Genomic DNA, 24,783 nt, shown 5'->3' on the forward strand with positions numbered 1-24,783 from the left:
GCCACTTTAGCAAAATTCGGTAACGTCAAGTTTTAACTCCCTGGAATTCATGGATATTATCTTTTCTTTCGATTTTCGATAGCCATATTGTCGGAATAAGTTTTGTGTAGCATCATCATAAGCCATGCTCACAATCGCACATTTTCTGAGAGTTCTTGGAACATTCCAACATCATCCGAATGATATGGCCGTTTTGTCAAAACGTTTTTGGAGTGACATTTTGCGAAAGGGTTTCCACGCATCAACAACATTTAAAATGGACGTGAAAGAAAGAATAACAAACACCCTAACATTTTGGGGGACTAAATTGAATAACATGTTCCTTATTTAGGTATAGGCCTACTGGGGTATGAAAATGTCTCTTCATAACACACTTTGATATTGTAAATAACTAAACAATAACGCAATTGCGTGTTTTCGTTTAGCAAAGTTTGAAAGAATGAACACAGCATGAATACTTTGGATTTTAAAGAAGAAGACGTAGCTGAGCTAATGAAACCGTGTTTTTCTTTCTTTTTTAAAGTTGTAGCAATGTATTGTACTTGCTGGGCATGGCTTATTTGACAGCAGTCACCATAGCAAAAGTGTCCGTTCACTAGCAGGTACAGTGGCACTTTCCAAATAAAGAGTTATATCGTGAAAAATTGTACCATCACTTGCAGATAACAATGAAGGCCGGTGTTTCTAAATTGTTGCTATTTTAGCAAATGATATCTAGTATAAGTACGAAACCAACACTATAAAACGAAAGAAATCGATCAAGCACTCATAACTAAACAAAGAACATGAGAAGTACACCACTCCACTATTCTGTTACTATACCGATTTCATCAAATCCAGCAAAACAACATGTCTCATGTGTTTATTTCTCTGTCATGACTGCGTACACGAAAATGTTATAGAAATGTACCATTGTTGTTTTGACATGTGTGTTATCAGTGTATCTTTTTTTAATTAATGTAAAGAAGGAGTGAAAGAATGAATAAATAAAACATAACATGACCAAAGCTATTTGTAGCGGAATTGTAGTATTGGTTTTACTGGGGAAAAAAAGGAAGAAAAAGGTCACCTGTTGTTGAAGGCGGTGCTCCAGTTGTTTGTGGCGGAGCAGGTGTGGTACTCGGTGGTCCAGAAGTGGTACCTGGTGGTGCAGACGTTGTACCAGGAGGCCCAGCTGTTGTGCCTGGTGGTGCAGCAGTTGTTCCAGGAGGCCCGGTTGTTGTGCCTGGTGGTGCAGCAGTTGTTCCTGGAGGCCCAGCAGTTGTACCTGGTGGTCCACTTGTAGTGCCTGGTGGTGCAGCAGTTGTTCCTGGAGGCCCAGTTGTTGTGCCTGGTGGTGCAGCAGTTGTGCCTGGTGGTCCACTTGTAGTGCCTGGTGGAGCAGCAGTCGTTCCAGGAGGCCCAGCAGTTGTGCCTGGGGGTCCACTTGTAGTGCCTGGTGGTGCAGCAGTTGTTCCTGGAGGTCCAGCTGTTGTGCCTGGCGGACCAATTGTAGTGCCTGGTGGTGCAGCAGTGGTACCAGGAGGCCCGGCAGTTGTGCCTGGCGGCGCGGCAGTTGTACTAGGTGGTCCAGCTGTCGTCCCTGGTGGTCCACTTGTGGTGCCCGGCGGTGCGCCAGTTGTACCAGGAGGTGCAGCTGTTGTGCCTGGTGGCCCAGCTGTTGTTGGAGCAGCAGTTGTTTCAGGAGGTGATCGTGTCGAACATGTGACTTTGGGTATCAAAACACAGCAAAGCAAGCGAATTTTGTAGTTACGACATCTGGGGAGTCCCGGTAGGTTCTTACATATCAGACCTTTCAAATCGCACAACGCTCCATCGTCAGTTTCATTGGCAAATTCGTCAGTGTCGACTGTCCGGCATTCTATATCCTCTGGGGTAGCACAGTTGTCAGGATAATCTGGATAGTGCTGAATATCTGACACCAATTCAGTCTCTCCATCAGCGTCGCTCGTTATTTGGCTTCCACTCTCACCATCAAACCAAATTGACCAGGCGCACACTTTGATCCATTGTTCAACGCACTCTGTGTACAAGAGAGACATAGAATGTGTTCAAATCAGTCTTCTCTGATAGTTTTAGTTGAGCAGGAGATTTCTCTGTTGTATCTTTCTGCAATAAGCCTGACACACAAAGATCCTGACTACCAAAGAGCATCACTAACTTTACAGCAACCATTCCGGAGTTGAAAGGGAATTTAACAGTTCATTAGTAGAACGTTTTGGACAATGTACATTTTTTGTTAAAAGATATTGTTCTGTCTACCTACTTCCAAGGAAGTGATGGAAATGATGGAAGCCACTTTAGCAAAATTCGGTAACGTCAAGTTTTAACTCCCTGGAATTCATGGATATTATCTTTTCTTTCGATTTTCGATAGCCATATTGTCGGAATAAGTTTTGTGTAGCATCATCATAAGCCATGCTCACAATCGCACATTTTCTGAGAGTTCTTGGAACATTCCAACATCATCCGAATGATATGGCCGTTTTGTCAAAACGTTTTTGGAGTGACATTTTGCGAAAGGGTTTCCACGCATTAACAACATTTAAAATGGACGTGAAAGAAAGAATAACAAACACCCTAACATTTTGGGGGAATAAATTGAATAACATGTTCCTTATTTAGGTATAGGCCTACTGGGGTATGAAAATGTCTCTTCATAACACACTTTGATATTGTAAATAACTAAACAATAACGCAATTGCGTGTTTTCGTTTAGCAAAGTTTGAAAGAATGAACACAGCATGAATACTTTCGATTTTAAAGAAGAAGACGTAGCTGAGCTAATGAAACCGTGTTTTTCTTCTTTTTTTAAGTTGTAGCAATGTATTGTACTTGCTGGGCATGGCTTATTTGACAGCAGTCACCATAGCAAAAGTGTCCGTTCACTAGCAGGTACAGTGGCACTTTCCAAATAAAGAGTTATATCGTGAAAAATTGTACCATCACTTGCAGATAACAATGAAGGCCGGTGTTTCTAAATTGTTGCTATTTTACCAAATGATATCTAGTATAAGTACGAAACCAACACTATAAAAAGAAAGAAATCGATCAAGCACTCATAACTAAACAAAGAACATGAGAAGTACACCACTCCACTATTCTGTTACTATACCGATTTCATCAAATCCAGCAAAACAACATGTCTCATGTGTTTATTTCTCTGTCATGACTGCGTACACGAAAATGTTATAGAAATGTACCATTGTTGTTTTGACATGTGTGTTATCAGTGTATCTTTTTTTAATTAATGTAAAGAAGGAGTGAAAGAATGAATAAATAAAACATAACATGACCAAAGCTATTTGTAGCGGAATTGTAGTATTGGTTTTACTGGGGAAAAAAAGGAAGAAAAAGGTCACCTGTTGTTGAAGGCGGTGCTCCAGTTGTTTGAGGCGGAGCAGGTGTGGTACTCGGTGGTCCAGAAGTGGTACCTGGTGGTGCAGACGTTGTACCAGGAGGCCCAGCTGTTGTGCCTGGTGGTGCAGCAGTTGTTCCAGGAGGCCCGGTTGTTGTGCCTGGTGGTGCAGCAGTTGTTCCTGGAGGCCCAGCAGTTGTACCTGGTGGTCCACTTGTAGTGCCTGGTGGTGCAGCAGTTGTTCCTGGAGGCCCAGCTGTTGTGCCTGGTGGTGCAGCAGTTGTGCCTGGTGGTCCACTTGTAGTGCCTGGTGGAGCAGCAGTCGTTCCAGGAGGCCCAGCAGTTGTGCCTGGGGGTCCACTTGTAGTGCCTGGTGGTGCAGCAGTGGTACCAGGAGGCCCGGCAGTTGTGCCTGGCGGCGCGGCAGTTGTACTAGGTGGTCCAGCTGTCGTCCCTGGTGGTCCACTTGTGGTGCCCGGCGGTGCACCAGTTGTACCAGGAGGTGCAGCTGTTGTGCCTGGTGGCCCAGCTGTTGTTGGAGCAGCAGTTGTTTCAGGAGGTGATCGTGTCGAACATGTGACTTTGGGTATCAAAACACAGCAAAGCAAGCGAATTTTGTAGTTACGACATCTGGGGAGTCCCGGTAGGTTCTTACATATCAGACCTTTCAAATCGCACAACGCTCCATCGTCAGTTTCATTGGCAAATTCGTCAGTGTCGACTGTCCGGCATTCTATATCCTCTGGGGTAGCACAGTTGTCAGGATAATCTGGATAGTGCTGAATATCTGACACCAATTCAGTCTCTCCATCAGCGTCGCTCGCTATTTGGCTTCCACTCTCACCATCAAACCAAATTGACCAGGCGCACACTTTGATCCATTGTTCAACGCACTCTGTGTACAAGAGAGACATAGAATTTGTTCAAATCAGTCTTCTCTGATAGTTTTAGTTGAGCAGGAGATTTCTCTGTTGTATCTTTCTGCAATAAGCCTGACACACAAAGATCCTGACTACCAAAGAGCATCACTAAGTTTACAGCAACCATTCCGGAGTTGAAAGGGAATTTAACAGTTCATTAGTAGAACGTTTTGGACAATGTACATTTTTTGTGAAAAGATATTGTTCTGTCTACCTACTTCCAAGGAAGTGATGGAAATGATGGAAGCCACTTTAGCAAAATTCGGTAACGTCAAGTTTTAACTCCCTGGAATTCATAATTATTATTATCTTTTCTTTCGATTTTCGACAACCATATTGTCGGAATAAGTTTTGTGTAGCATCATCATAAGCCATGCTCACAATCGCACATTTTCTGAGAGTTCTTGGAACATTCCAACATCATCCGAATGATATGGCCGTTTTGTCAAAACGTTTTTGGAGTGACATTTTGCGAAAGGGTTTCCACGCATTAACAACATTTAAAATGGACGTGAAAGAAAGAATAACAAACACCCTAACATTTTGAGGGACTAAATTGAATAACATGTTCCTTATTTAGGTATAGGCCTACTGGGGTATGAAAATGTCTCTTCATAACACACTTTGATATTGTAAATAACTAAACAATAACGCAATTGCGTGTTTTCGTTTAGCAAAGTTTGAAAGAATGAACACAGCATGAATACTTTCGATTTTAAAGAAGAAGACGTAGCTGAGCTCATGAAACCGTGTTTTTCTTTTTTTTTAAGTTGTAGCAATATATTGTACTTGCTGGGCATGGCTTATTTGACAGCAGTCACCATAGCGTTCACTAGCAGGTACAGTGGCACTTTCCAAATAAAGAGTTATATCGTGAAAAATTCTACCATCACTTGCAGATAACAATGAAGGCCGGTGTTTCTCAATTGTTGCTATTTTAGCAAATGATATCTAGTATAAGTACGAAACAAACACTATAAAAAGAAAGAAATCGATCAAGCACTCATAACTAAACAAAGAACATGAGAAGTACACCACTCCTCTATTCTGTTACTATACCGATTTCATCAAATCCAGCAAAACAACATGTCTCATGTGTTTATTTCTCTGTCATGACTGCGTACACGAAAATGTTATAGAAATGTACCATTGTTGTTTTGACATGTGTGTTATCAGTGTATCTTTTTTTAATTAATGTAAAGAAGGAGTGAAAGAATGAATAAATAAAACATAACATGACCAAAGCTATTTGTAGCGGAATTGTAGTATTGGTTTTACTGGGGAAAAAAAGGAAGAAAAAGGTCACCTGTTGTTGAAGGCGGTGCTCCAGTTGTTTGTGGCGGAGCAGGTGTGGTACTCGGTGGTCCAGAAGTGGTACCTGGTGGTGCAGACGTTGTACCAGGAGGCCCAGCTGTTGTGCCTGGTGGTGCAGCAGTTGTTCCAGGAGGCCCGGTTGTTGTGCCTGGTGGTGCAGCAGTTGTTCCAGGAGGCCCAGCAGTTGTACCTGGTGGTCCACTTGTAGTGCCTGGTGGTGCAGCAGTTGTTCCTGGAGGCCCAGCTGTTGTGCCTGGTGGTGCAGCAGTTGTGCCTGGTGGTCCACTTGTAGTGCCTGGTGGAGCAGCAGTCGTTCCAGGAGGCCCAGCAGTTGTGCCTGGGGGTCCACTTGTAGCGCCTGGTGGTGCAGCAGTTGTTCCTGGAGGTCCAGCTGTTGTGCCTGGCGGACCAATTGTAGTGCCTGGTGGTGCAGCAGTGGTACCAGGAGGCCCGGCAGTTGTGCCTGGCGGCGCGGCAGTTGTACTAGGTGGTCCAGCTGTCGTCCCTGGTGGTCCACTTGTGGTGCCCGGCGGTGCACCAGTTGTACCAGGAGGTGCAGCTGTTGTGCCTGGTGGCCCAGCTGTTGTTGGAGCAGCAGTTGTTTCAGGAGGTGATCGTGTCGAACATGTGACTTTGGGTATCAAAACACAGCAAAGCAAGCGAATTTTGTAGTTACGACATCTGGGGAGTCCCGGTAGGTTCTTACATATCAGACCTTTCAAATCGCACAACGCTCCATCGTCAGTTTCATTGGCAAATTCGTCAGTGTCGACTGTCCGGCATTCTATATCCTCTGGGGTAGCACAGTTGTCAGGATAATCTGGATAGTGCTGAATATCTGACACCAATTCAGTCTCTCCATCAGCGTCGCTCGCTATTTGGCTTCCACTCTCACCATCAAACCAAATTGACCAGGCGCACACTTTGATCCATTGTTCAACGCACTCTGTGTACAAGAGAGACATAGAATTCGTTGAAATCAGTCTTCTCTGATAGTTTTAGTTGAGCAGGAGATTTCTCTGTTGTATCTTTCTGCAATAAGCCTGACACACAAAGATCCTGACTAAAAAATGGCATCACTTGGTTTACAGGAACTATTCCGGAGTTGAAAGGGAATTTAACAGTTCATTAGTAGAACGTTTTGGACAATGTACATTTTTTGTGAAAAGATATTGTTCTGTCTACCTACTTCCAAGGAAGTGATGGAAATGATGCAAGTCACTTTAGCAAAATTCATTAACGTCACGTTTTAACTCCCGGGAATTCATGCATATTATATTTTCTTTTGCTTTTCGATAGACATATTGTCGGAATAACTTTTGTGTAGCATCATCATAAGCCATGCTCACAATCGCACATTTTCTGAGAGTTCTTGGAACATTCCAACATCATCCGAATTATATGGCCGTTTTGTCAAAACGTTTTTGGAGTGATTTTTTGCGAAAGGGATTCCACACATTAAAAAACATTTAAAATGGACGTGAAAGAAACAATAAACACCCTGACATTTTGGGGGACTAAATTAAATAATATGTTCCTTATTTAGGTATAGGCCTACTAGGGTATGAAAATGGCTCTTCACAACACACTTTAGATATTGTAAATAACTGAACAATATAGCAATTACGTGTTTTCGTTTAGCAAAGTTAGAAAGATTGAAAACAGCATGAATACTTTGGATTTTAAAGAAGAAGACGTAGCTGAGCTAATGATTTCATGTTGTTGTTTTTTTTAATTTGTGACAATGTATTGTACTTGCTGGGCATGGCGTATTTGACAGCAGTCACCATAGCAAAAGTGTCCGTTCACTAGTAGGTAAAGTGGCACTTTCCAAATAAAGAGTTATATCGTGAAAAATTGTACCATCGTTTGCAGATAACAATGAAGGCCGGTGTTTCTAAATTGTTGCTATTTTAGCAAATGATATCTAGTATACCGGTAAGTAGAAAACCAACACTATAAAAAGAAAGAAATCGATCAAGTACCCATAACTAAACAAAGAACATGAGAAGTATACCACTCCACTATTTTGTTACTATGCCGATTCCATCAAATCCAGCAAAACAACATGTCTCATGTGTTTACTTCTCTGTCATAACTGCGTACACGAAAATGTTATAGAAATGTACCATTGTTGTTTTGACGTGTGTGTTATCCCTGTATATTTCTTTTAAATTAGTGTAAAGAAGGAATGAAAGAATGAATAAATAAAACATAACATGACCAAAGCTATTTGTAGCGGAATTGTAGTATTGGTTTTACTGGGGAAAAAAGGAAGAAAAAGGTCACCTGTTGTTGAAGGGGGTGCTCCAGTTGTTTGTGGCGGAGCAGGTGTGGTACTCGGTGGTCCAGAAGTGGTACCTGGTGGTGCAGACGTTGTACCAGGAGGCCCAGCTGTTGTGCCTGGTGGTGCAGCAGTTGTTCCAGGAGGCCCGGTTGTTGTACCTGGTGGTGCAGCAGTTGTACCAGGAGGCCCAGCAGTTGTACCTGGTGGTCCACTTGTAGTGCCTGGTGGTGCAGCAGTTGTTCCTGGAGGCCCAGCTGTTGTGCCTGGTGGTGCAGCAGTTGTGCCTGGTGGTCCACTTGTAGTGCCTGGTGGAGCAGCAGTCGTTCCAGGAGGCCCAGCAGTTGTTCCTGGTGGTCCACTTGTAGTGCCTGGTGGTGCAGCAGTGGTACCAGGAGGCCCGGCAGTTGTGCCTGGCGGCGCGGCAGTTGTACTAGGTGGTCCAGCTGTCGTCCCTGGTGGTCCACTTGTGGTGCCCGGCGGTGCGCCAGTTGTACCAGGAGGTGCAGCTGTTGTGCCTGGTGGCCCAGCTGTTGTTGGAGCAGCAGTTGTTTCAGGAGGTGATCGTGTCGAACATGTGACTTTGGGTATCAAAACACAGCAAAGCAAGCGAATTTTGTAGTTACGACATCTGGGGAGTCCCGGTAGGTTCTTACATATCAGACCTTTCAAATCGCACAACGCTCCATCGTCAGTTTCATTGGCAAATTCGTCAGTGTCGACTGTCCGGCATTCTATATCCTCTGGGGTAGCACAGTTGTCAGGATAATCTGGATAGTGCTGAATATCTGACACCAATTCAGTCTCTCCATCAGCGTCGCTCGCTATTTGGCTTCCACTCTCACCATCAAACCAAATTGACCAGGCGCACACTTTGATCCATTGTTCAACGCACTCTGTATACAGGAGAGACATAGAATTTGTTCAAATCAGTCTTCTCTGGTAAATTTACTTGTGTAGGAGATTTCTCTGTTGTATCTTTCTGCAATAAGCCTGACACACAAAGATCCTGACTAACAAAGAGCATCACTAAGTTTACAGCAACCATTCCGGAGTTGAAAGGGAATTTAACAGTTCATTAGTAGAATGTTTCGGACAATGTACATTTCTTGTGAAAAAGATATTGTTCTATCGCCCTATTTCTACACACTAGATTGAAATGATGCAAGTCACTTTCACAAAATCATTAACGTTAAGTTTTGACTCTCGCAGGAATTCATGGAGATTGTCATTTCTTTTGTTTTTCGATAGCCATACTATCGGAATAACTTTTGTGTTGCATCATCATAAGCCACGCTCACAATCGCATCGCACATTTTCTGAGAGTTCTTGGAACATTCCAACATCATCCGAATGATATGGCCGTTTTGTCAAACGTTTTTGGAGTGACTTTTTGCGAAAGGGTTTCCACGGATTAAAAACATTTAAAATGGACGTGAAAGAAACAATAATAAACACCCTAACATTTTGGGGGACTAAATTAATTAATACATTCCTTATTCAGGTATAGGCCTACTAAAGTATTAAAATGTCTCTTTATATCACACTTTGATATTGTAAATAACTAAATAAAAACGTATTTACGTGTTTTCTTTTAGCAAAGTTTGAATGATTGAACACAGCATGAATAATTTGGATTTTAAAGAAGAAGACGTAACTGAGTTAATGAAACCGTGTTTCTTTTTCTTTTAAAAGTTGTAACAATGTATTGTACTTGCTGGGCATGGCTTATTTGACAGCAGTCACCATAGCAAAAGTGTCCATTCACTAGTAGATAAAGTGGCAATTTCAAAAAAAAAAAGAGTTTATTGTGAAAACTTGTACCATTATTTCCAGTTAACAATGAAGGCCGATATTCTTAAATTGTTGCTCATTTCGCAAATGATATCTAGTATAAGTAGGAAACCAACACTATATAAAAGAAATCGATCAAGTACTCATAACTAAACAAAGAACATGAGAAGTATACCACTCTACTATTCGGTTACTATATCGATTTCATCACTTCAAGCAAAACAACACCTCTCATGTGCTTAATTCTCTGTCATGACTGCGTACACGAAAATGTTATAGAAATGTACCATTGTTGTTTTGATATGTGTGTTATCCGTGTATATTTTTTTAATTAATGGAAAGAAGGAATGAAAGAATGAATAAAGAAAACAAAACACGACCGAGGCTATTTTTAGAGGAATTGTAGTATTGGTTTTACTGAAAAAAAAGAAGAAGAAAAAGGTCACCTGTTGTTGAAGGCGGTGCTCCAGTTGTTTGTGGCGGAGAAGGTGTGGTACTCGGTGGTCCAGAAGTGGTACCTGGTGGTGCAGATGTTGTACCAGGAGGCCCAGCTGTTGTGCCTGGTGGTGCAGCAGTTGTGCCTGGTGGTCCACTTGTAGTGCCTGGTGGTGCGGCAGTTGTTCCTGGAGGCCCAGCTGTTGTGCCTGGTGGTGCAGCAGTTGTTCCTGGTGGTCCAATTGTAGTGCCTGGTGGTGCAGCAGTTGTGCCTGGTGGTCCACTTGTAGTGCCTGGTGGTGCAGCAGTTGTGCCTGGTGGTCCACTTGTAGTGCCTGGTGGTGCAGCAGTTGTACCAGGAGGCCCGGCTGTAGTGCCTGGTGGTGCAGCAGTTGTGCCGGATGGTCCACTTGTAGTGCCTGGTGGTGCAGAAGTTGTTCCTGGAGGTCCAGCTGTGGTGCCTGGCGGACCACTTGTAGTGCCTGGTGGTGCGGCAGTGGTACCAGGAGGCCCAGCTGTTGTGCCTGGTGGTGCAGCAGTTGTTCCAGGAGGCCCGGCTGTTGTGCCTGGTGGTGCAGCAGTTGTTCCAGGAGGCCCAGCGGTTGTACCTGGTGGTCCACTTGTAGTGCCTGGTGGTGCAGCAGTTGTGCCCGGTGGCCCAGCTGTTGTACCTGGTGGTGCAGCAGTTGTGCCTGGTGGTCCACTTGTAGTGCCTGGTGGAGCAGCAGTTGTTCCAGGAGGCCCGGCTGTAGTGCCTGGTGGTGCAGCAGTTGTGCCAGGTGGTCCACTTGTAGTGCCTGGTGGTGCAGAAGTTGTTCCTGGAGGTCCAGCTGTGGTGCCTGGCGGACCAATTGTAGTGCCTGGTGGTGCGGCAGTGGTACCAGGAGGCCCGGCTGTTGTGCCTGGTGGCGCGGCAGTTGTACCAGGAGGTGCAGCTGTTGTGCCTGGTGGTCCAGCGGTTGTTTCAGGAGGTGATCGTGTCGAACATGTGACTTTGGGTATCAAAACACAGCAAAGCAAGCGAATTTTGTAGTTACGACATCTGGGGAGTCCCGGTAGGTTCTTACATATCAGACCTTTCAAATCGCACAACGCTCCATCGTCAGTTTCATTGGCAAATTCGTCAGTGTCGACTGTCCGGCATTCTATATCCTCTGGGGTAGCACAGTTGTCAGGATAATCTGGATAGTGCTGAATATCTGACACCAATTCAGTCTCTCCATCAGCGTCGCTCGCTATTTGGCTTCCACTCTCACCATCAAACCAAATTGACCAGGCGCACACTTTGATCCATTGTTCAACGCACTCTGTGTACAGGAGAGACATAGAATTCGTTCAAATCGGTCTTCTCTTTCAGTTTTACTGGAGCACGAGATTTCTTTTTTGAGTCTTTCTGCAATAAGCCTGACACACACAGATCCTGACTAACAAAGAGCATCACTAAGTTTACAACAACCCTTCCGGAGTTGAAAGAGAATTTAACCATTTACTGTAAATATAGTGGAACGTTTCGGACAAAATACATTTTTTTATGAAAAGATATTGTTCTGTCTACCTACTACCACGCAAGTGATGGAAATGATGCAAGTCACTTTAGCAAAATTCATTAACGTCACGTTTTAACTCTCGGGAATTCATGGATATTATATTGTGACCCGCTACAACAAAATGATTCTAAAATCGCTGACGGCTGAGCCGAGAAAATCGAGCATGAAGTCGCATCATCAAAATTGGTCAAAACAATCGGATTTCTGTTTTTGGCATAATTCTATAGTCTAATATTTTGTCTATCATCTGCCGAAATTTAGAAGCTTAATGGTCAAAGGAAAGGTAAGAAATCGCCGTTTTTCTGAGCCATGATTTTCCGACTTTCAACGTAAGAGAAACGTGTCCGAAGATTTGGATTTAGCGCTGCAGCTAGACTCCGACCCTAGCAACGAGGGAGTGATCTTATTGGTCAGTGCGTGGCATCCTGATTACTGATTGGTCGTGCGTGGACCGCTGGCGCTTAGCTTGAATGAACATCGCGGAGATCGCTAGGAGCATGCCTTCTATTGTCAAGCGGTGAAAACTGTCTCGCCTCCCCGTGATCATGATAGCGTCGGAAGGTAAACTTTGAAGGCGATTTTCTCGAAACTCTGCTTACCTCAACCACTTGACATGCGCTCACAAAATCATCGATATCCCCGCAACCGAACACTTTTATGAGTTGTGCTAGATATGAAATTAAAGTAGAAGAGTAAGGGAATAATGTCATGCCATCTTTCGAAAATTGTCCTCCCCCGACTTTCGGATCCTTTTGTTGTAGCGGGACACATATTTTCCTTTGCTTTTTGATATCCATATTTTCGGAATAACTTTTGTGTACTATCAGCATAAGCCATGCTCACAATCGCGCATTTTCTGAGAGTTCTTGGAACATTCCAACATCATCCGAATGATATGGCCGTTTTGTCAAAACGTTTTTGGAGTGACTTTTGCGAAAGGATTTCCACGGATTAAAAACATTTAAAATGGACGTGAAAGAAACAATAATAAACACCCTAACATTTGGGGGGACTAAATTAATTAATACATTGATTATTTAGATATAGGCTTACAAAGGTATGAAAATGTCTCTTCATAACACACTTTGATATTGTAAATAACTAAACAATAACGTATTTACGTGTTTTCTTTTAGCAAAGTTTGAAAGATTGAACACAGCATAAATAACTTGGATTTTAAAGAAGAAGACGTAGCTGAGCTAATGAAACCGTGTTTCTTTTTTTTTTGAAAGTTGTAACAATGTATTGTACTTGCTGGGCATGGCTTATTTGACAGCAGTCACCATAGCAAAAGTGTCCATTCACTAGTAGATAAAGTGGCACTTTCCAAATAAAGAGTTATATCGTGAAAAATTGTACCATCGTTTCCAGTTAACAATGATGGCCGATATTCTTAAATTGTTGCTATTTTAGCAAATGATATTTAATATATAATATATATATATATATATATATATATATAATATAATAAAATAGACTATTGAATTGATTTGAATTGAATTGAATTTAGTATAAGTAGGAAACCAACACTATATAAAAGAAATCGATCAAGTACTCATAACTAAACAAAGAACATGAGAAGTATACCACTCCACTATTCGGTTACTATACCGATTTCATCACTTCAAGCAAAACAACATCTCTCATGTGCTTAATTCTCTGTCATGACTGCGTACACGAAAATGTTATTGGAATATACCAATGTTGTTTTGACATGTGTGTTATCCGTGTATATTATTTTACATTAATGAAAAGAAGGAATGAAAGAATGAATAAATAAAACAAAACACGACCGAGGCTATTTTTAGCCGAATTGTAGTATTGGTTTTACTGAAAAAAAAAGAAGAAGAAAAAGGTCACCTGTTGTTGAAGGCGGTGCTCCAGTTGTTTGTGGCGGAGCAGGTGTGGTACTCGGTGGTCCAGAAGTGGTACCTGGTGGTGCAGAAGTTGTACCAGGAGGCCCAGCTGTTGTGCCTGGTGGTGCAGCAGTTGTTCCTGGAGGCCCAGCTGTTGTGCCTGGTGGTGCAGCAGTTGTTCCTGGTGGTCCAATTGTAGTGCCTGGTGGTGCAGCAGTGGTGCCTGGTGGTCCACTTGTAGTGCCTGGTGGTGCAGCAGTTGTGCCGGGTGGTCCACTTGTAGTGCCTGGTGGTGCAGAAGTTGTACCAGGAGGCCCGGCAGTTGTGCCTGGTGGCGCGGCAGTTGTACCAGGAGGCGCAGCTGTTGTGCCTGGTGGTCCAGCGGTTGTTTCAGGAGGTGCTCGTGTCGAACATGTGACTTTGGGTATCAAAACACAGCAAAGCAAGCGAATTTTGTAGTTACGACATCTGGGGAGTCCCGGTAGGTTCTTACATATCAGACCTTTCAAATCGCACAACGCTCCATCGTCAGTTTCATTGGCAAATTCGTCAGTGTCGACTGTCCGGCATTCTATATCCTCTGGGGTAGCACAGTTGTCAGGATAATCTGGATAGTGCTGAATATCTGACACCAATTCAGTCTCTCCATCAGCGTCGCTCGCTATTTGGCTTCCACTCTCACCATCAAACCAAATTGACCAGGCGCACACTTTGATCCATTGTTCAACGCACTCTGTGTACAGGAGAGACATAGAATTCGTTCGAATCGGTCTTCTCTTTCAGTTTTACTGGAGCAGGAGATTTCTCTTTTGAGTCTTTCTGCAATAAGCCTGACACACAAAGATCCTGACTAACAAAGAGCATCATTAAGTTTACAGCAACCATTCCAGAGTTGAAAGGGAATTTAACAGTTCATTAGTAGAACGTTTCGGACAATATTCATTTCTTGTGAAAAAAAAAATTGTTCTATCGCCCAATTTCTACGCATTGGACTGAAATGATGCACGTCCCTTTGGCAAAATCATTGACGTTAAATGTTGACTCTCGCAGGAATTCATGGATTTTATCATTTCTTCTGTTCTTCGATAGGCATAATATCAGATTAAATTTCGTGTAGCGCCATCACCATCTCCGCTCACAATTGGACGTTTTCTGAGCGTTCTTGGAACATTCTAACATGAATGATATGGACGTTTGTCAAATTGTTTTTAGAACCACTTTATTACGGAAGTGTTTCGAAGTATCAAAACGTTTAAAATGGATGTAAATTTTAAAAGAAACTGGCATTTCTAGGGACCTACTGAAAACCTTTTCGACGTTAAAGACGTCAGAAAACCTTTTCAGAATTTTCAAATCGTTTTGTAAATGTTATGTGGACGTTCAGAAAATCTTTTAAAAGTCTAGAACGTTTCAAAAGAAGTTTTACAAAGGTCTAAAAAAAGCCATGTGACCCTTTCCAAAGGTTGAGAGAACCTTTTATATCCGTCCGCAACGTCCAGGAAATATTTTGCGACATTCTAATGCGTGTTTTTCATTGGGCATGATAAGTATAGTTATTCGATATTACAGGCACAATCTGGGATTATATTTCTTTATCCTAATCCTATTCACATAAACCTTTCTTTTCCTGTTCCTAATGTAATACCGTCTTTACCTGCTACATCCCTTCCGGCTGATATGTATGTATCACATTCTTTTATATAATGACAAAAATGTTTCAGTGCGTGAGGTAATGGTCATTAAAATTGTTTTTAAATCGTTACCATTCTTGCAAATGATATCTAATATAACTATGAAATCATCATGCACCAGAAGAAAAAATAAATCAAATCTATTATTAGCTTATTTCTGGCGAAATGGTAATATTGCTTTTGGTAAAAAGAAAAAGAAGTAAAAGGTCACCGGTTGTTGAAGGCGGTGCTCCAGTTGTTTGTGGCGGAGCAGCTGTGGTACTCGGCGGTCCAGAAGTGGTACCTGGCGGTGCAGCAGTGGTACCAGGAGGCCCGGATGTTGTGCCTGGTGGTCCAGCTGTTGTTCCAGGAGGCCCAGCAGTTGTGCCTGGTGGTGCAGCAGTTGTTCCTGGAGGCCCAGTTGTTGTGCCTGGCGGACCAATTGTAGTGCCTGGTGGTGCAGCAGTGGTACCAGGAGGCCCAACAGTTGTGCCTGGCGGCGCTGCAGTTGTACTTGGAGGTCCTACAGTCGTCCCTGGTGGTCCACTTGTGGTGCCCGGCGGTGCAGCTGTTGTGCCTGGTGGTCCAGCCGTTGTTTCAGGAGGTGATCGTGTCGAACATGTGACTTTGGGTATCAAAACACAGCAAAGCAAGCGAATTTTGTAGTTACGACATCTGGGGAGTCCCGGTAGGTTCTTACATATCAGACCTTTCAAATCGCACAACGCTCCATCGTCAGTTTCATTGGCAAATTCGTCGGTGTCGACTGTCCGGCATTCTATATCCTCTGGAGTAGCACAGTTGTCAGGATAATCTGGATAGTGCTGAATATCTGACACCAATTCAGTCTCTCCATCAGCGTCGCTCGCTATTTGGCTTCCACTCTCACCATCAAACCAAATTGACCAGGCGCACACTTTGATCCATTGTTCAACGCACTCTGTGTACAGGAGAGACATAGAATTCGTTCAAATCGGTCTTCTCTTTCAGTTTTACTTGAGCACGAGATTTCTATTTTGAGCCTTTTTGCAATAAGCCTGACACACAAAGATCCTTACTAACAAAGAGCATCATTAAGTTTACAGCAACCATTCCGGAGTTGAAAGGGAATTTTATCTTTCATTAGAAGAAAGTTTCGGACAATATTCATTTCTTGTGAAAAAGATATTGTTCTATCACCCTATTCCTACGCACTGGATTGAAAATTATGCACGTCATTTTGGCAAAATCATTAACGTAAAGTTTTGACCCTCACTGAAATTCATGGATTTTATTAATTTTTTTTTTTCGGTAGGCATAATATCAGAATAACTTTCGTGTAGCACCATCACCATCCCCACTCACAATTGGACGTTTTCTGAGCGTTCTTGGAACATTCTAAAATGAATGATATATCCGTTTGTCAAACTGTTTTTAGAACCACTTTTTTACGGAAGGATTTTGAAGTATCAAAAACGTTTAAAATGGATGTGAATTTGAAAAGAAACTGGCACTTCTAGGGACCTCCTAAAAACCTTTTCGACGATAAAGACGTCAGAAAACCTTTTCAGCATATGCAAATCGTTTTGTGAATGTTCTGCGGACGTCCATGAAACCTTTTAAAAGTCTAGAACGTTTCAAAAGAAGTGTTCCAAAGGTCTCATCACATCCATATGACCCTTTCCAAAACGTTGAGAGAATCTTTCATATCCGTCCGGAACGTCCAGGAAAAATTTTGCGAATGTCTACTGCGTGTTTTTTTTATTTGTTATGATAAGTATAGTTATTAGATATTACATCACAATCTGGGATTAAAGTGTCCTAATCCTAATCCTAAACATAAACCTTTCTTTTCCTGTTCCTAATGTCCTACCGTCTTTACCTGCTACATGCTATACCCGGGTGATATGTATGTATCACATTCTTTTATATACTGACTAAATGTTTCAGTACGTGAGGTAATGGTCATTGAAATTGTTTTTAAATCGTTACTATTCTTGCAAATGTTATCTAATATAATTGTGAAACCATTATGGACAAGAAGAAGAAAGAAATCGATTTAATAATTAGGTTATTTTTAGTGAAATGGTAGTATTGCTTTTGGTAAAAAGAAAAAGAAGAAAAAGGTCACCGGTTGTTGAAGGCGGTGCTTCAGTTGTTTGTGGTGGACCAGCTGTGGTACTCGGTGGTCCAGAAGTGGTACCTGGTGGTGCAGCAGTGGTTCCAGGAGGCCCGATTGTTGTGCTTGGTGGTCCAGCTGTTGTTCCAGGAGGCCCAGCAGTTGTGCCTGGTGGTCCACTCGTAGTGCCTGGTGGTGCAGCAGTTGTTCCTGGAGGCCCAGTTGTTGTGCCTGGCGGTCCAATTGTAGTGCCTGGTGGTGCAGCAGTGGTACCAGGAGGCCCAACAGTTGTGCCTGGCGGCGCTGCAGTTGTACTTGGAGGTCCTACAGTCGTCCCTGGTGGTCCACTTGTGGTGCCCGGCGGTGCAGCTGTTGTGCCTGGTGGTCCAGCCGTTGTTTCAGGAGGTGCTCGTGTCGAACATGTGACTTTGGGTATCAAAACACAGCAAAGCAAGCGAATTTTGTAGTTTCGACATCTGGGAAGTCCCGGTAGGTTCTTACATATCAGACCTTTCAAATCGCATATTGCTCCATCGTCAGTTTCATTGGCAAATTCGTCAGTGTCAACTGTCCGGCATTCTATATCCTCTGGGGTAGCACAGTTATCAGGATATTCTGGGAAGTGCTGAATATCTGACACCAATTCAGTCTCTCCATCAGCGTCGCTCGCTATTTGGCTTCCACTCTCACCATCAAACCAAATTGACCAGGCGCACACTTTGATCCATTGTTCAACGCACTCTGTGTACAGGAGAGACATAGAATTCGTTCAAATCGGTCTTCTCTTTCAGTTTTACTAGAGCAGGAGATTTCTATTTCGAGTCTTTTTGCAATAAGCCTCACACACAAAGGTGCTCACTTACAAAGAGCATCACTAAGTTTACAGCAACCATTCAAGAGTTGAAAGGGAATTTAACAGTTCATTTAATAATAGTAGAACGCTTCGGACAATATTCATTTCTTGTGAAAAAAAAATGTTCTATCGCCCTATTTCTACGCATTGGACTGAAATGATGCACGTCCCTTTGGCAAAATCATTGACGTTAAATGTTGACTCTCGCAGGAATTCATGGATTTTATCATTTCTTCTGTTCTTCGATAGGCATAATATCAGATTAAATTTCGTGTAGCGCCATCACCATCTCCGCTCACAATTGGACGTTTTCTGAGCGTTCTTGGAACATTCTAACATGAATGATATGGACGTTTGTCAAATTGTTTTTAGAACCACTTTATTACGGAAGTGTTTCGAAGTATCAAAACGTTTAAAATGGATGTAAATTTTAAAAGAAACTGGCATTTCTAGGGACCTCCTGAAAACCTTTTCGACGTTAAAGACGTCAGAAAACCTTTTCAGAATTTTCAAATCGTTTTGTTAATGTTATGTGGACGTTCAGAAAATCGTTTAAAAGTCTAGAACGTTTCAAAAGAAGTTTTACAAAGGTCTAAAAAAAAAGCCATGTGACCCTTTCCAAAGGTTGAGAGAACCTTTTATATCCGTCCGCAACGTCCAGGAAATATTTTGCGACATTCTAATGCGTGTTTTTCATTGGGCATGATAAGTATAGTTATTATATATTACAGGCACAATCTGGGATTATATTTCTTTATCCTAATCCTATTCACATAAACCTTTCTTTTCCTGTTCCTAATGTAATACCGTCTTTACCTGCTACATCCCTTCCGGCTGATATGTATGTATCACATTCTTTTATATAATGACAAAAATGTTTCAGTGCGTGAGGTAATGGTCATTAAAATTGTTTTTAAATCGTTACCATTCTTGCAAATGATATCTAATATAACTATGAAACCATCATGCACCAGAAGAAAAAATAAATCAAATCTATTATTAGCTTATTTCTAGCGAAATGGTAATATTGCTTTTGGTAAAAAGAAAAAGAAGTAAAAGGTCACCGGTTGTTGAAGGCGGTGCTCCAGTTGTTTGTGGCGGAGCAGCTGTGGTACTCGGCGGTCCAGAAGTGGTACCTGGCGGTGCAGCAGTGGTACCAGGAGGCCCGGATGTTGTGCCTGGTGGTCCAGCTGTTGTTCCAGGAGGCCCAGCAGTTGTGCCTGGTGGTGCAGCAGTTGTTCCTGGAGGCCCAGTTGTTGTGCCTGGCGGACCAATTGTAGTGCCTGGTGGTGCAGCAGTGGTACCAGGAGGCCCAACAGTTGTGCCTGGCGGCGCTGCAGTTGTACTTGGAGGTCCTACAGTCGTCCCTGGTGGTCCGCTTGTGGTGCCCGGCGGTGCAGCTGTTGTGCCTGGTGGTCCAGCAGTTGTTTCAGGAGGTGATCGTGTCGAACATGTGACTTTAGGTATCAAAACACAGCAAAGCAAGCGAATTTTGTAGTTACGACATCTGGGGAGTCCCGGTAGGTTCTTACATATCAGACCTTTCAAATCGCACAACGCTCCATCGTCAGTTTCATTGGCAAATTCGTCGGTGTCGACTGTCCGGCATTCTATATCCTCTGGAGTAGCACAGTTGTCAGGATAATCTGGATAGTGCTGAATATCTGACACCAATTCAGTCTCTCCATCAGCGTCGCTCGCTATTTGGCTTCCACTCTCACCATCAAACCAAATTGACCAGGCGCACACTTTGATCCACTGTTCAACGCACTCTGTGTACAGGAGAGACATAGAATTCGTTCAAATCGGTCTTCTCTTTCAGTTTTACTTGAGCACGAGATTTCTATTTTGAGCCTTTTTGCAATAAGCCTGACAAACAAAGATCCTTACTAACAAAGAGCATCATTAAGTTTACAGCAACCATTCCGGAGTTGAAAGGGAATTTTATCTTTCATTAGAAGAAAGTTTCGGACAATATTCATTTCTTGTGAAAAAGATATTGCTCTATCGCCCTATTCCTACGCACTGGATTGAAAATTATGCACGTCATTTTGGCAAAATCATTAACGTAAAGTTTTGACCCTCACTGAAATTCATGGATTTTATTAATTTTTTTTTTTTGTTTTTCGGTAGGCATAATATCAGAATAACTTTCATGTAGCACCATCACCATCCCCACTCACAATTGGACGTTTTCTGAGCGTTCTTGGAACATTCTAAAATGAATGATATATCCGTTTGTCAAACTGTTTTTAGAACCACTTTTTTACGGAAGGATTTTGAAGTATCAAAAATGTTTAAAATGGATGTGAATTTGAAAAGAAACTGGCACTTCTAGGGACCTCCTAAAAACCTTTTCGACGATAAAGACGTCAGAAAACCTTTTCAGCATATGCAAATCGTTTTGTGAATGTTCTGCGGACGTCCATGAAACCTTTTAAAAGTCTAGAACGTTTCAAAAGAAGTGTTCCAAAGGTCTCATCAAATCCATATGACCCTTTCCAAAACGTTGAGAGAATCTTTCATATCCGTCCGGAACGTCCAGGAAAAATTTTGCGAATGTCTACTGCGTGTTTTTTTATTTGTTATGATAAGTATAGTTATTAGATATTACATCACAATCTGGGATTAAAGTGTCCTAATCCTAATCCTAAACATAAACCTTTCTTTTCCTGTTCCTAATGTCCTACCGTTTTTACCTGCTACATGCTATACCCGGGTGATATGTATGTATCACATTCTTTTATATACTGACTAAATGTTTCAGTACGTGAGGTAATGGTCATTGAAATTGTTTTTAAATCGTTACTATTCTTGCAAATGTTATCTAATATAATAGTGAAACCATTATGGACCAGAAGAAGAAAGAAATCGATTTAATAATTAGGTTATTTTTAATGAAATGGTAGTATTGCTTTTGGTAAAAAGAAAAAGAAGAAAAAGTTCACCGGTTGTTGAAGGCGGTGCTCCAGTTGTTTGTGGTGGACCAGCTGTGGTACTCGGTGGTCCAGAAGTGGTACCTGGTGGTGCAGCAGTGGTTCCAGGAGGCCCGATTGTTGTGCTTGGTGGTCCAGCTGTTGTTCCAGGAGGCCCAGCAGTTGTGCCTGGTGGTCCACTCGTAGTGCCTGGTGGTGCAGCAGTTGTTCCTGGAGGCCCAGTTGTTGTGCCTGGCGGTCCAATTGTAGTGCCTGGTGGTGCAGCAGTGGTACCAGGAGGCCCAACAGTTGTGCCTGGCGGCGCTGCAGTTGTACTTGGAGGTCCTACAGTCGTCCCTGGTGGTCCACTTGTGGTGCCCGGTGGTGCAGCTGTTGTGCCTGGTGGTCCAGCCGTTGTTTCAGGAGGTGCTCGTGTCGAACATGTGACTTTGGGTATCAAAACACAGCAAAGCAAGCGAATTTTGTAGTTTCGACATCTGGGAAGTCCCGGTAGGTTCTTACATATCAGACCTTTCAAATCGCATATTGCTCCATCGTCAGTTTCATTGGCAAATTCGTCAGTGTCAACTGTCCGGCATTCTATATCCTCTGGGGTAGCACAGTTATCAGGATATTCTGGGAAGTGCTGAATATCTGACACCAATTCAGTCTCTCCATCAGCGTCGCTCGCTATTTGGCTTCCACTCTCACCATCAAACCAAATTGACCAGGCGCACACTTTGATCCATTGTTCAACGCACTCTGTGTACAGGAGAGACATAGAATTCGTTCAAATCGGTCTTCTCTGTCAGTTTTGCTGCAGCAGGAGATTTCTATTTCGAGTCTTTTTGCAATAAGCCTCACACACACAGGTGCTCACTTACAAAGAGCATCACTAAGTTTACAACAACCATTCAAGAGTTGAAAGGGAATTTAACAGTTCATTTAATAATAGTAGAACGTTTCGGACAATATTCATTTCTTGTGAAAAAAAAAATTGTTCTATCGCCCTATTTCTACGCATTGGACTGAAATGATGCACGTCCCTTTGGCAAAATCATTGACGTTAAATGTTGACTCTCGCAGGAATTCATGGATTTTATCATTTCTTCTGTTTTTCGATAGGCATAATATCAGATTAAATTTCGTGTAGCGCCATCAACATCTCCGCTCACAATTAGACGTTTTCTGAGCGTTCTTGGAACATTCTAACATGAATGATATGGACGTTTGTCAAATTGTTTTTAGAACCACTTTATTACGGAAGTGTTTCGAAGTATCAAAACGTTTAAAATGGATGTAAATTTTAAAAGAAACTGGCATTTCTAGGGACCTCCTGAAAACCTTTTCGACGTTAAAGACGTCAGAAAACCTTTTCAGAATTTTCAAATCGTTTTGTAAATGTTATGTGGACGTTCAGAAAATCTTTTAAAAGTCTAGAACGTTTCAAAAGAAGTTTTACAAAGGTCTAAAAAAAGCCATGTGACCCTTTCCAAAGGTTGAGAGAACCTTTTATATCCGTCCGCAACGTCCAGGAAATATTTTGCGACATTCTAATGCGTGTTTTTCATTGGGCATGATAAGTATAGTTATTATATATTACAGGCACAATCTGGGATTATATTTCTTTATCCTAATCCTATTCACATAAACCTTTCTTTTCCTGTTCCTAATGTAATACCGTCTTTACCTGCTACATCCCTTCCGGCTGATATGTATGTATCACATTCTTTTATATAATGACAAAAATGTTTCAGTGCGTGAGGTAATGGTCATTAAAATTGTTTTTAAATCGTTACCATTCTTGCAAATGATATCTAATATAACTATGAAACCATCATGCACCAGAAGAAAAAATAAATCAAATCTATTATTAGCTTATTTCTAGCGAAATGGTAATATTGCTTTTGGTAAAAAGAAAAAGAAGTAAAAGGTCACCGGTTGTTGAAGGCGGTGCTCCAGTTGTTTGTGGCGGAGCAGCTGTGGTACTCGGCGGTCCAGAAGTGGTACCTGGCGGTGCAGCAGTGGTACCAGGAGGCCCGGATGTTGTGCCTGGTGGTCCAGCTGTTGTTCCAGGAGGCCCAGCAGTTGTGCCTGGTGGTGCAGCAGTTGTTCCTGGAGGCCCAGTTGTTGTGCCTGGCGGACCAATTGTAGTGCCTGGTGGTGCAGCAGTGGTACCAGGAGGCCCAACAGTTGTACCTGGCGGCGCTGCAGTTGTACTTGGAGGTCCTACAGTCGTCCCTGGTGGTCCGCTTGTGGTGCCCGGTGGTGCAGCTGTTGTGCCTGGTGGTCCAGCAGTTGTTTCAGGAGGTGATCGTGTCGAACATGTGACTTTGGGTATCAAAACACAGCAAAGCAAGCGAATTTTGTAGTTACGACATCTGGGGAGTCCCGGTAGGTTCTTACATATCAGACCTTTCAAATCGCACAACGCTCCATCGTCAGTTTCATTGGCAAATTCGTCAGTGTCGACTGTCCGGCATTCTATATCCTCTGGGGTAGCACAGTTGTCAGGATAATCTGGATAGTGCTGAATATCTGACACCAATTCAGTCTCTCCATCAGCGTCGCTCGCTATTTGGCTTCCACTCTCACCATCAAACCAAATTGACCAGGCGCACACTTTGATCCATTGTTCAACGCACTCTGTGTACAGGAGAGACATAGAATTCGTTCAAATCAGTCTTCTCTTTCACTTTTACTTGTGAAGAAAAGATTTCTATTTTGTAACTTTCCGCAATAAGCCTGACATACAGAGATCCTGACTAACAAAGAGCATCACTAAGTTTACGACAACCATTCCGGAGTTGAAAGGGAATTTAACCATTCATTAGTAAAACGTTTCGGACAATATTCATTTCTTGTGAAAAAGATATCGTTCTATCGCACTCTTTCTACGCACTGGATTAAAATGAAGCACGTCACTTTGGCAAAATCATTAACGTTAGGTTCTGACCCTCGCTGGAATTCATGGATTTTATTATTTCTTTTGTTTTTCGATAGGTATAATATCAGAATAACTTTCGTGTAGCACCATCACCATCCCCACTCACAATTGGACGTTTTCTGAGTGTTCTTCGAACATTCTAAAATGAATGATATATCCGTTTGTCAAACTGTTTTTAGAACCACTTTTTTACGGAAGGATTTCGAAGTATCAAAAACGTTTAAAATGGATGTGCATTAAAAAGACACTGGCATTTATTAACCTCCTGAAGACTTTTTCGACGATAAAGACGTCAGAAAACCTTTTCAAAATATTCAAATCGTTTTGTGAATGTTCTGCGGACGTCCATGAAACCTTTCAAAAGTCCAAAACGTTTCAAAAGAAGTTTTACAAAGGTCTCATCAAATCCATATGACCCTTTCCAAAACGTTGAGAGAATCTTTCATATCCATCCGCAACGTGCAGGAAAAACTTTACGAATGTCTAATGTGTGTTTTTCAATGAGCATAATAAATATAGTTATTAGATATTACAGGCACAATCTGTTATTAAAGTGTCCTAATCCTAATCCTAAACATAAACCTTTCTTAACTGTTCCTAATGTCCTACCGTCTTTACCTGCTACATCCTATTCCCGGCTGATGTGTATGTATCACATTCTTTTATATACTGACAAAAATGTTTCAATGCGTGAGGTAATGGTCACTAAAATCGCTTTTAAAGTGTTACTTTTCTTTCAAATGATATCTAATATAATTGTGAAACCATCATGCAGCAGAAGAAGAAAGAAAT

General features: G+C 42.3%; 1 protein-coding gene across 5 annotated transcripts in view; it reads right to left on the bottom strand.

Moving 5' to 3' along the window:
• LOC139729101 (uncharacterized) overlaps positions 1–24,783 on the bottom strand; it is a 110,979-nt gene that overhangs the window by 15,920 nt on the left and 70,276 nt on the right. For 2 of the 5 annotated variants that reach the window (XM_071640025.1, XM_071640026.1), the window contains 11 exons: positions 22,983–23,690; positions 21,078–21,806; positions 19,194–19,901; positions 17,289–18,017; positions 15,411–16,118; positions 13,513–14,241; positions 10,117–11,412; positions 7,882–8,772; positions 5,585–6,538; positions 3,363–4,253; positions 1,070–2,023 (listed from right to left, as the gene is read on the bottom strand). In XM_071640025.1, the coding sequence (XP_071496126.1) occupies positions 1,070–2,023; positions 3,363–4,253; positions 5,585–6,538; positions 7,882–8,772; positions 10,117–11,412; positions 13,513–14,241; positions 15,411–16,118; positions 17,289–18,017; positions 19,194–19,901; positions 21,078–21,806; positions 22,983–23,690 (9,297 nt within the window). The remainder of the gene's footprint in view (positions 1–1,069; positions 2,024–3,362; positions 4,254–5,584; positions 6,539–7,881; positions 8,773–10,116; positions 11,413–13,512; positions 14,242–15,410; positions 16,119–17,288; positions 18,018–19,193; positions 19,902–21,077; positions 21,807–22,982; positions 23,691–24,783) is intronic. The other 3 variants (XM_071640024.1, XM_071640028.1, XM_071640027.1) reach the window with 3 other exon arrangements.

Source organism: Diadema antillarum, unplaced genomic scaffold (assembly GCF_040938485.1).
Source record: "Diadema antillarum isolate AM-2024a unplaced genomic scaffold, OU_Dant_1.0 seq00000217_RagTag, whole genome shotgun sequence".
NCBI lineage: Eukaryota > Metazoa > Echinodermata > Echinoidea > Diadematoida > Diadematidae > Diadema > Diadema antillarum.